The 13,065-nt window shown below is 33.5% G+C and overlaps 1 protein-coding gene across 2 annotated transcripts; it reads left to right on the forward strand.

Annotated features, from left to right (window-relative positions):
• The first annotated feature begins 8,647 nt into the window (after window positions 1-8,647).
• On the forward strand, window positions 8,648-12,104 carry LOC117409564 (doublesex- and mab-3-related transcription factor A1-like). Of its 2 annotated transcripts, none has more exons than XM_034015808.2 (2): window positions 8,648-9,423; window positions 10,803-12,104. In XM_034015808.2, exons 1-2 carry the CDS (start codon window positions 8,979-8,981, stop codon window positions 11,657-11,659), a joined length of 1,302 nt encoding a protein of 433 aa, XP_033871699.1. In that variant the 5' UTR covers window positions 8,648-8,978; the 3' UTR covers window positions 11,660-12,104. The 2 variants fall into 2 exon arrangements, with proteins under 2 accessions (XP_033871699.1, XP_033871698.1); XM_034015807.2 differs by having other exon boundaries at window positions 8,650-9,483.
• Window positions 12,105-13,065: the final 961 nt, after the last annotated feature.

A 13,065-nucleotide genomic window follows, 5' to 3' on the forward strand; every position in this document is an offset into this window, starting at 1 on the left:
TTAAATAAAAAAGGACTGTGTATAGAAGTAAGAGGTAATATACTGTTGTCACTAATTAGTAACTTGAGAATATACCCCAACAAAAAGATCAGCTTTATCTCCTGAGTCATATTTAGATGGCATTCTCTGGGTACTCCTGCCAGTAGTGCTTATTTAGAATCATGTGTATAAGTAATGGCAAAGATGTCTAGTTTATTAAAGGATTGAGTTTATTAAAACAAATGTGCTTCATTTTGGGACCTGTTAAACAAGCAAGGATGCACTTTAATGTCAAATACATTAAGCATGTTCATTAAGGAGCCTCTGTAGAGCTGACTAGAATGCTGCTGGAATATTAACTATTATTCTATCCATTGCATGCAAGATTTGTTTTGTTGTAATAAAAGACAAAAAGAGCAGAATACCATTAACTTGGTGTAAAAAAAAGCTATAAAAAGTTATGGTAATCACACGTCATATTTTTTGAAAGTATGTTGGTAACGGACCAACTGTAAAAAACAGAACAATCCTCATTTTGAAGTGAAAATGTTACAGACCATTATCATTTAGAGACAGAAGCCACAAGTCTGACTTACTCCATGCCCAAGTGACCAACTCCTACCAAATGATCCTCAATAGTTATGCAATAATTCTGTAATAATGGAGCAATGATAGAAAAAAGTCAGTTACTACGGTATGGTTCATTGATAAAATGCTAACACAGTAACACAGTTTCAGATTTTGACACACTACATCTATTCCAGTATAGTAACATGGTACCGTTTCTATTTGATTGTATGTATATCAGAACCCCTTTACCATTGTTCCAAATCCATTCTGCTTTAATTATAATGCTTTGTCTGCTAATGTTTGTGCTAGATTTTCTTAGGGATTGATTTTATAATGGCTTCATACCAATCACTGGCATAGCCTTCATGTTTGTCTCACTGTGGTGGCAGTATATGGTGCCTTACTTGACATTCATACATGAATTTACTTGTCTTTCTCGTTAAAGTGAAAAAAAACACTGTTTCAAGGTTTCCAGTGATTTAAAGTAAAAAAAGAAACAAAAAAAACAATTGCCGTTACAAAAAGCCAATGACAGATTTAACCATCATTTTGTGGAGCTGCATCAAAGGCTTACTTGCTGTATTAAGTCATTAACGGATTATGTTAAAAACATGAATTTACTGTCCAATAAGGTTCAAGTAAAACAGCATAAGACCTGAGTCTCTTGTAGAACTTTTTTAAACCCTCATGCTTTAGGCAGCTGCTCAGAGCAATTAGAAAATAAAAGCATATTGTATCTGGAGGATAAAAGCACACTCTGCACACGTGTCCTGAGTGTGCACGGGTGGGGGGTTGTTTGTTTGTCTGCAATGTTTGCAAGCATGAACAAAAATGAAATCTGTTGTGTGAAATGTGACCCAGTTGGAATAAAGGAAATGTGTGATTGAAAGTGGCTTTTTTTTATAAAGTGATATAATGAATGGTGTTTGTTGACAGATGGGCATGCAGAGTTGTTGTACTGGTAATTGGATGATAGTACAACAGTGCCAGAATTACCTAGTCCCCAATGGGAATGATCAACATATAACTGGTTATTAATAGGAAGGACGATGGAAAAATCTGTTCTAAAAACATATAGGGTCCTATTCATAAAGAGTTAACGCCTGTCGAAATGAGAAAACAGGAGTTTAATGGTAGTTGCTATTCATAAGAGCTCATTCAGATGCGTTGTTAAGCCCCAACGATTTTCGTCTATGAAGGCATGTTTTTAACGAATTGAGAGAAAAGTTAACGATTACCTCATTAGCATGAAGTTTTCATCGGTCCTGAGCATCAACCTGCTATTCATAACAGGGAACGACAGCAAAATGCTGTTGATACATAGGAGTTATTGAATGCTTTCTACAGTCAAGTCTAAACTAACGATAGCCTAGACAGACTATTTTTTTAAAGACCTATTTTATTACTACACTTGCTCTGTTATACATTTTGACATACCCGTGATTAACACTGCCTATTGTGAAAAAAAAAGCTGTAGCTTATATGAAGGAACATGTTTAATATAAATATATACTCACACAAGAACGTATTCTCTGGCATAATCGTTTTGAAACAGTGCTGTGAAGCGGAGAGCAAGTGAGAGACTGAGAATAGACAGTTATTATTATTATTATTATTATTATTATTATTATTATTATTATTATTATTATTATTTCTTTGCCGTGATCCGCAGCTGACAGCGGCCCTTTTCTTTTTATTTATTTTACTTGTGTTCACAATAAACAGTTTGGACGAATACTGCAGACCTGTAAACCTGTTTATTTTCATGGAGCATTACAATATACAGTATAACAGTGCTGCTGATGCAGTCGGTGGCAAATTTGGGCTTGCTTGGTATTGCAAAAATAATAATAATAATAATAATAATAATAATAATAATAATAATAATAATAATAATAATAATAATAATAATAATTCATAATTTGTAAGATTAACATTTAAAGTTTTCAACATTATTATTATTATTATTATTATTATTATTAATATTATTATTATTATTATTATTATTATTATTATTATTATTATTACTGGAATTACAGTATTATTCAAACGTCCTTCTACAGTGCTTTTTGTTTCTTTTAATTTTTTCGGTCCTGCAGTTAAGAATGGAAATCTGTGTGCGTATGGAAATGTGTTTACCAGCGTTGCCAAACAAAACAAAAATACAAAGTATTTATTTAAAAAATACTTTTTTTTTCTAAATTATGACATGTCCTGAATTTTTTGAAGACATGATAGGGGCATTGGAATCATGTTTTGCAAACTGCCCGTGACTGGCAGCTGCAGACTCGGGTTTCAATAGTACTGTTGGTGGATTCTGTTTTTCTTTGTGCAACAGCTATCGACGGCACCCAGGAACATTAATAATGCTGATGATGTCATCAAAAAGAGGCAGATTTGCGCTCTTGAACGACTGTATACTCATTCATAAAGTGCTTTGCGACAGTTGCCCGTATTCTGAGATCATTTTATGAATAGTAATATGGATGACTTTTGTTAGTTTTAAAAGAAATTAGTTTTATTACGGCAGTCGGCAAGTACTTTTATGAATAGGGCCCATAGTCCTTTCCAACATGCAGAAACTTTGTATAATCTTGTATGATAGATAAATGTTTGTGTTGTTCATTTAAGTCTCTATTTTAAATCTATCTATCTATCTATCTATCTATCTATCTATCTATCTATATATATATATATATATATATATATATATATATATATATATATATATATATATATATATATATATATATATATAAACACCTATACTAAAATTCATGTATCTGTTGATGGATTTGTAAAAACCTTCTGTTCATTGTTTTTTTCAACACTAACTACACACTAATATAGAAAAGTTGGTGCTATTTACCAAAGTTGTTATATGTTATACAGTCTTTGACATACTGATAAGTAACTTCAAAGTGTTGTTGAATTAAAATTAGTCTTTTCAATTACTATAATCCAAGTGTAAACTTGAAGCGTAAACATTCTGTTCCGTTAAGAAAAGCACTGGCATATTGTATGCTGAATAAATTCTTTGTACCATTGTGCTTCAACTACTAAAAAGAAAATCAAAGCTCTCTAGTTATTAGCTGTCGGCCAGTCATGACATGCTACAGCTAATTATGTCTGTATGCAAAGGCAAATTTGACAGCTTTTATTACATGGTTGCCCTCAATAGTATTATATTAACAACTTGTCCTTTGTGGCTATTATTTGCAGCATATGTTCATTCACTATACATTACATTGTAAAAGCCCTTCTGAACAAATGCCAAGAACGCTTCAATTACAATGGTTATCATTATAACCCTGGTGGGTATGACTCCCAAGAAAACATATTTATTTCTTAATATTATGTCTGTGGGCTAACAGTAGTGATATACTACTTACAATATCATCTCACTCTATATTTTGTTATATAGTGCATGTTTCTTGTATGAAGAAATGAACACTCATTAAAAGCACTTTAACAATCACCTGTTGCTTCCTGCTTTGTAATATACAAACATTCCAAAATCTGATGTTGTTATATATATATATATATATATATATATATATATATATATATATATATATATATATATATATATATAAAGTAAAAGATTTATAAAGCATAAATATTTAGTCCTGTCTTGAAAGCACTGTTCATAATTGCCAGTTGCCTATTATCTATGTAGACAATGGGCCTTATCCAAATTCTGATTTCAGAATGTTTTGAGTGCACACACAATGTGATCCTGGAAGAGAGGGGGTACTACGGAGGTATATTGGTGCCATATATAAAGCTGGTTATGCGTAGATTGAGACTTGAAAGACTGAAAACTTGTGTTTTCTGTATAGCTCTACTGCTGTATTATACTGTCATTAACATTTCAACTGACTAAAAGAAAAAAGGTTTTGCCAGTATCATTCTGAAGCACCACAGATTAGAACCCACATGAAAACTATTTGTTTGGTTTGGATTTCAAACAGTCTTTACATGGACATTTGTTAAGAGGTGTTATTCTACTTTTTTTTTCTAATATACTTTGTGCAATACTATAAACAATATGGGATAGAACATACAGTATGCAGTTGAATACAGGTACATGACGTTTAAATTGTGTACCAGAATTATAGATGTAAATTGGACAAATTGAAAACCAGTATTTTGATCATAACTTCAACAATATATTATATATATATATATATATATATATATATATATATATATATATATATATATATATATATATATATATATATTCTCTTTGACACATTTGCTGTCTAAATTTTCTTTGTCTACTTTAATATTCAGATTACAACCAGAGAAAGCACTTTACTGGACCTTGCTTTATTTGTAATATAAACCTTGTATTACACAAAAAGTCCCACTTCCAACATTATTAAAAATGTCACATATTACCATAAGGCAACCAGATGGCACAGAACAAACACAGACTAGGACCTATAGTTTGCCTCTCATGACCCGTACACCTAACATCTGTAATGAAGTCTGGTAGAACGTCTAATCAAGATATGTCAGCAGAAAACTATTGAAATTGGAACTGTACAGTACACTACAGAAAGTGAATAAAGCCTAGTGGATTACATTAATTGGATGGGTCATCAGAAATGCATTCAATCCCTGTAATCAGCTAAGTAGAAAACACCAATGAAAGCAACTGACTCATAAACCATATGTAGCAGGAATCAGTGAACCAACTCTGTGAAATAATAATGGAACAACACAGAATAAAAGCTATCTTTAAGAAAGGACCTCTGGACAAACCCCAGTCCTTGTTGATAACGGCATGCATTATGAAAAAAAGAAGGTGGGGGTGTTGGCTGGGTATTAATACATGTAAACCAATGCATGTTGCAATCCACAAAGATAAAAGTCCAATATGATTACTGTAGTATCAATATGTACAATCCTAGAAACAGGTAAGACCATCACTTAAAAGGTTAACGTTGTATGATATTAAATTCAATAGAAAACAATAATATTGTACCATTGTACTTACTTTAAAACACAAAATACACAAAAGAGACTCACATACAATGTTTACAATGTTAGATAGATTGAATAGACCCTAATATATATATATATATATATATATATATATATATATATATATATATATATATATATATATATTTATATTACACACTCTCTCTCTCTTCCTCCGCTAAGAACCTTGGAGTCACCCTGGACTCCTGCCTCTCTTATTCCCAGCACATCTACACTCTGGCACGCACTTGCCAATTCTTCCTGAGCAACATCCGAAGAATCCGACCCTTCCTCACCAACTATGCTACCCAGCTCCTGGTCCAGGCCCTGGTACTCTCCCGCCTAGACTACTGCAACTCTCTCCTGGCTGGCCTCCCTGCGTCCACCTGCGCTTTATTTGCTCTTATCTGCCCCCTATTTTACTGCATTTAATCCTGTACTTCAGAGTACTGTAATCTGCCAAGTGTTTAATCTGTAGTATTTTGTATTTAATCATATCTTGATGTAACTATCACTGTCACTGTTATCTGCTGTATTATTGAATTGTATTTTGTCACACTTGTACTTACTTGAACCAAAGTCATTGTATTTATCTTGCTCTTATTGTATTACTTGTACTGTAACACTTGAAATGTATTTGCTTACGATTGTAAGTCGCCCTGGATAAGGGCGTCTGCTAAGAAATGAATAATATATATATATATATATATATATATATATATATATATATATATATATATATATATATATATATATATATCAAGGACTAACCATCAAGGACTAAAAAATCAAGGACTAACCAGAAGACGCATGGAGTGTATTGTCTCCCACACTGTATAATGCTTGTCTGGATTAATTTAATACTATCATATAGCCATATGAAGTAAACCTGCGGCACTGCCATAAACATTCCTTTATGAAGACATGTGCAGTAATGCACCCTGTAGTTATTTGCTGAAATACAACCAACAAACAAACCATCATAAATTATTTATTCAGGATTTACTAGACAGTTAAATACATGGAGACTAAATACAATTAGACTTTAAATTGGACATGTGAAAGCTAGTTTATACATTATCATGATGTTGTCTTAAGAAAACATTGATAGATAATTAATTGTATCATTTTATTAAACTTGGTGAACAATTTAAAGTACCTTTTCGTGTAATGTAGGCTACTGTATTTTCCAACCAGTTCAGGATTGTACTTTTGAGTTGAAACACGCATGTTTCATAGTCACTGACGCAGCAGCCATAAAGGTGATGGTCTCCTAGATTAGGCTTTAATATAACTTCCATAAAATGTCATAATTTAAACTGTTTTTTTGTATTCAGCCGATTAATTTGATCATTTTGGTACACAGCAGTTTTTCTTTTTCTCAAACTATATATATATATATATATATATATATATATATATATATACACACACACACACACACACACACACACACACAGTAGATGCCGGTTATAAGCAACCCTGATAAAGACAACTTTTGGTTATTAACAACATTTTGCCAGGAACCAATCCCGTCCCACAGACTTTAATGTTAATGGAATTCTGATATTAGCAACTGAGCGCACTTGCATGATTTATGCGCATACTTCATGCAGCTTTTATAACACACTGACTTCGCAACTGCACATTTCTGTTGGACTGAGGCAGAAACTGGCTACGAAGCTGCACGCAAAATTGAGATGGATTTACAGCGGGAGGTGGTACAATAAGCAGACAACGTTGTAGACATTTGTAGTACATAATTGTGTAGTACTAGTACTCCCTTTTTTGTTTGTTTTGCACACGCGTGAAGTAAACAGTTCAATGTTTGGGTATTTCCTGCTCTCATGTTCATTTTTTAACACCAACATTTAAAACACATGTATTTCTGTACAACTACAGTATATCGTTGTTCCATATAAATACACTTGAAAACAGGGGCTTTTCCGCGTATTGACAACTTTCGATTAATGACAACTTTTTGTTGGTAACCGAGAGGTTGTTAATAAGCGGCATCTACTATATATATGTCTCTATTAGGAGTTCTAGCATTAGTTTGCTAACCACCTACGTTTATCATCTCTTGATTATTTTTATTTGCCAGAATGATAAGTGAAAACTACATTTTCACACACACACACAATATAAAATACGTTTAAGTCTGTAAAATAAAGGCAGCGCAATGTAATAGAGATGGATGAACTAATTAAACACAGCAACGTTATAAATGTGTTTATTTTAATTGAAAAGATTAGTTTAAACCACAAATTTACAATTAATAATGAACAATTCTGATTATGAAATAAATTACAAAATTATAGTCTATTCCTCCAAATTACTAATTGCATAATTTGACATTATTATTATTATTATTATTATTATTATTATTATTATTATTATTATTATTATTATATGGGCAGATGTTATATGTATTATATGGACAGATATTATATGGGCAGATGTTTGAACTATATATATATATATATATATATATATATATATATATATATATATATATATATATATATATATATATATAATTATATATATATATAATTATATATTGTTCAAACGCTTGCAATATGATGGTATTAAGGCAAGATAAACTAATTTTATGTTATTTTTTATAAACTTAACACATAGCATTTTCATTGCCTTCAAACATGTTTTTTTAAGTAATAAATAAAAACATAAATACAACAAACATAATTATAAACCTGTGTAGCAATCCCTACAAAATACTGCATTATATTTCCTGTCAAGAATAAACACATTCATAGACATTTTCCTTATATGTCTTTATTGTGTAACTATTTAGGAAGTATATAGTAATTTGGTATTAAAATAAATAAATAAATAAAACTTGTATCTGTTCAAAAGACGAAGGACTATCTGAAGTTAGAATTAGAGCACATTGTGTGCCTTTATTTAGGGAATATGTTACCTGCGGTTTTGTGGAATATATTGTATAACCCAATTGCGCACGAGAGGAATTAAAGGTGTGTCACATTAGCAAGATAACGCCTTTGGGAAACTGAGGCATTTGAGAACTGGAGGTTGGAGCTAGGAGCCTGTGGTTTACATAAAAGACCCTGAAAGGGTGTGTTTAGAGTCCCAAGAACCTGTTTGCCAGCATGTCTACTAGTAATTTTAATCTGTGCAATACTCACTAGTTGCTTTTATTTAAACATAGGAGCCGTCAAGGGGCGTGTATATTCCTATTGCAGCAAATCCTTCTCAGCCAGGGTTTTGAATTTACATTGTCCACGGTACCCACCTATAAGAGACACAACTTAAAAGAGTGAGAAGAAAGTTTTAGCCCATACTCCGCAGCAGATGTGCACAGTCAGGTACCAGTCTTTGCTGTCTTTTAATAGTTCTTCGGATTTGGGATTTTAAACAGGTCGACTACCACAATCTACAAGCATCTAGCAATGGATGCAACAAGTAGCAGACCCCTTTTACCGTCTGGCTTGCCAGGACATTCCCCCTTATCCCTCTCGGTTTCTGGGTTGCAGATGTCGTCTTCTTTGCTGCGACCACCGCCACTTTTCCTCCGAGCTGCTGCCGCTGCTGCCTGCAACCCTTCCTTGGAGCGGGGCTACCCCCGTACCCCGAAGTGTGCCAGGTGTAGAAACCACGGAGTGGTGTCGGCTCTGAAGGGCCATAAGCGCTTCTGTCGCTGGAGGGACTGCGTGTGCGCCAAGTGCACCCTGATTGCCGAGAGACAGAGGGTGATGGCAGCACAGGTGGCTCTGCGGAGGCAGCAGGCGCAGGAGGAGAGCGAGGCCCGAGACCTGCAGTTTCTGTACCCGGCAGCTGGAAGTAGCGAGCAGGGACTGGCTGTGACAACAGCTACAGGAGTGACCAGAGCTTCAGGTATTGCGACACCAATAACACCGTGTTACGAGGTCTTTGGGATGGGTGACCAGAAAGGAGGTTAGTTTATGCACTTTTTTTTTTGTTTAGTTTCCAAACTGTAACCAGAGGGGTTGGCTGTTACGATAGTAACCTACTATGTTTGTTTAAAGTTCCAAATTAATCCTGGTTAACTACAAGTATAACAAACGAAACGTTGTTGTTTATATCAAGGCTTTTATTTTATAAACCAAAGTACAATGAAATTCAGTTAAACAAGCTTTTTTACTTACGAAAACAAAACACGATACAAAGATGTCTGGTGCCCCAGTAACAAAACTCATAATAATCTGGATTTTGGCAGCACTTGTAGGTTCAGCAGTGTCAGGTATAAATCATATATATTTTTTTTATTGTCGAACTAGACAGACAGTGATATGGGCTAGATTACAATCAGTCTCCGCTATTCACAAACAACAGTTTCTCAAGGTTTTGTACCATATCTGTAGATTCAAAATATGATAAGTGTGTTGTGTTGCTGTAGTAACATTACTGGAGAATCCCTGAAAAGAAATTATCTGTGAAATAAATAACAATTGTTTATTTCAATTTGAAACCGAAAACATTAAGAAACAATTGGCCTATAGCTACCTTTTTTAATGTAAAATGAATGCAACATCGCACAATAAACTGCTATAATATTTATCAATTTTAATAATTCGACTATATTTAATTTATTAATTAGGCTATATAATTTTATTAATAAAAAACACCACTATTTATTTTATATTTATACATTTTAATTGTTTCTTTGCCAATGTACAGCTGTGGCCAAAAGTGTTGCATCACCTATTTTATTTTATTTTTTAAACAAAAAAATGATATGAACATAATTTAGATATTTTATTTAACATCATGTAATCAAGGAACTACAACATGATATAGCAAAAGTCTACCGGAAGCCGTAATAGTAGTATGGTGTTTCATGTTAGATTTTCAAATGATTCAGCAGGTTTCATTCGACTTTACTTTTTCAGAAATGCTTTTTTTTTTATGATTTTTATGATTGTTTTATTTCCTTGTGCTTTCTTATGTATAATCTTTTTATTTTTTGCTGTACTATTAATTGTGAAGCGCTCTAAGATGATTGCTTTTAAGGGCGCTATACAAAATAAAGTTTATTATTATTATATTATTATTATGAAGACAAATGAGTTAATTTTAAAGGGTGTTGCTAAACTTTTGGCTATAGCTGTATATTGGTGTATAAATGATATTGTTAGGTGTAAACCTAATTGTCAATATACCAACATTTACACCTACACTTAAATAAATGAACAAAGTCATAAATTAACTAATATATTATTACATTATTTTAAAACTGTAATGTTTTATTTCAGAAGAGAAGACGCACAAATATGACTTCTACAGTGGGTTCATGGGACGCCCCTTGCTTTTCCCGCATACAGGTCAGATGCCCTCTACTTTAGATAAGACATCCAGTCCAAGCCTTATCAGAGAAAAATCACCTTCTGCTTTAGAGAAGGCAGAAGATGACGCTGACATTCAGTCACCTGGATCAGATCAACTTTCTGAACGAGGTGGAAGTCCAAGGTCACTGTCTTCTTTAGACCTGGAATCAGGCAGTGAATCTGAAAGACCAAAAGACTTTCCATCCCCGAGGTCCAGCCTTCCTGGGTCTTCCTCGAGGCAGAGGGATCCCACTGATATCATGTTGAAAATCTTCCCTCACCATAAACGTGATATGTTGGACTGTGTAGTGCAGAATTGCAAGGGGGATATAGTCCAGGCCATAGAGCAGGTGTTAAATTCAAAAGAACATAAGGATAACCCCAATGGTACCGAAAGCACCGTTTCTGAACCTAGTAATCTGCAACAATCTTCAAGTTTTGGACTACCTGGAGTCGGTTTAGGACTTAGCATGGGGCTTGGCACAAAGTCAGCTTTCTCTCCCCTTCAAACCACCCCAACCACGCTTGGAAGTGACACCAATATCTACGGTTTAACCCCGCGACTCAGTATCAATCCGCTGCGTCTTGCATATTCAACATCTGGAAGGGGGATAACAGGTTTCATGTCTCCCTATGTAACACCGGGGCTCATGCCAGCATTGCAATTTCGCCCACCAATGGACTATTCGTTTCCAGGAATGATAAGAGACTTTTCCTACTTTCAGAACAAAGAATCTTTATGCAATACAGGACTTTACTCTAGAGTAAACCAAGAAAACCAGTGATTTGAGATCACGTTGACTGTTGCTGTTATGCTCTTATGCCAGTCATAGTTTAGCCAACCTGTTCAGCTAGATGTTTTTTGAAAAAGCTTCCACTTCAGGATATTTACTTATATAATGGTGAAGGTGCACCACACAACACTTAATTGGCTTTGCCTGTAAATATATAATCTTAACATTATATTTTGTGAAACTGTCTTTAACAGTTATTGCTATAAATGAGCTCAGTAAACATTAAGCACTAAAGATTTTTCATTGCTAAACTCGCTTTGCTGTTCACCAAGGAATGGGAAATAACAGTAAACATGCAGAAAGCGTGCCTCTTTGTTAAACATTTTACACCTTTTATGTTATTTTCTACTGTAGTGTTTGTACATTTTTAAATGTGTATATATAGATTGTTTTTGTAAATTTGATAGTTCTTTAATAAAATGTAACAGGTAAAACACTATGTTGTTATGGAGATTTTTTTTCTTCTATTTTGTGTTTGTAGGTCTACAGGATCTGGTAGGCCTAAATTAAAATAATAGTGTTCTTTAATTTCCAAACCTTTTACTCCATTCCACACATGAATACTAAATTTCACCCTAGATCCACGTTGAAAAATATAGTTTACAAAAATGTGTAACAGATTTATTTTCCTTTGCTAAACATTTTTATTTTTTGTGCACCAAACTACGTTTTTTCTATATGTTTACTAGTTTAGAAAGTAATGTATTCCTGGTGACAAAATTCATATTTTTCTTATTTTATTTGGCCTTTATAGTACTTTATTTCAAGAAATACAATAATATTTTTTCACAATGCCATATCTTTCCAATAGAATCTGCGGGGTTATCGAAAAAGAAAATCTCTGCAGGTCTAGAATGTCACTTATGCTGCAATTTATAACACCATCATCATATATAAACAGTGCGATGATGGGAGTTCGTTCTTTCTTTCTTTCTTTTTCTTTCTCTCTTTTGTAAGTAAAGAAACACATGTTGAAAGATTGTCTTTATGCTACTTCAATAAATTATCCTTGTGGACCACAACAATATTAAGAAGGTACTGCCTGGACACTACTTGATTACTACTTGATACGTTTAGTATGTTGGCTCCTAATCTCAGTTCTGTGTATATCAAACTTTAATTTACAAAAATCATAGTTGTTTCATAACTTTATACAATATAGTATTTTAACATGGCAAGGTGGATCATAGTGTATTTTGTGTTAAGATAATGTAGCATTTGCCACCCAATCTGACTAGAATCAGTCGATTGAATGGGACGTTACCAAGAAAAATCAACCCATAGGTACCTACTAGCCTCCCAACAGGTAGAGTATGTCCGAATCAAACGCTTTATCACATATGACATAACACATTTAAAATGATGGGTAATTAGGTGAAAACAGCTCTAAGAATGTG

The sequence above is a fragment of the Acipenser ruthenus genome, chromosome 2 (assembly GCF_902713425.1).
Source record: "Acipenser ruthenus chromosome 2, fAciRut3.2 maternal haplotype, whole genome shotgun sequence".
Lineage (NCBI taxonomy): Eukaryota > Metazoa > Chordata > Actinopteri > Acipenseriformes > Acipenseridae > Acipenser > Acipenser ruthenus.

What these genes read in the sequence shown, in the direction of transcription:
- LOC117409564 (XM_034015807.2), top strand. Translation starts at nt 8,979, where the DNA reads ATGGATGCAACAAGTAGCAGACCCCTTTTACCGTCTGGCTTGCCAGGA. An exon ending in GATGGGTGACCAGAAAGGAG is followed by an intron (nt 9,484 to 10,802) that starts GTTAGTTTATGC and finishes GTTTTATTTCAG; the next exon opens with AAGAGAAGACGCACAAATAT.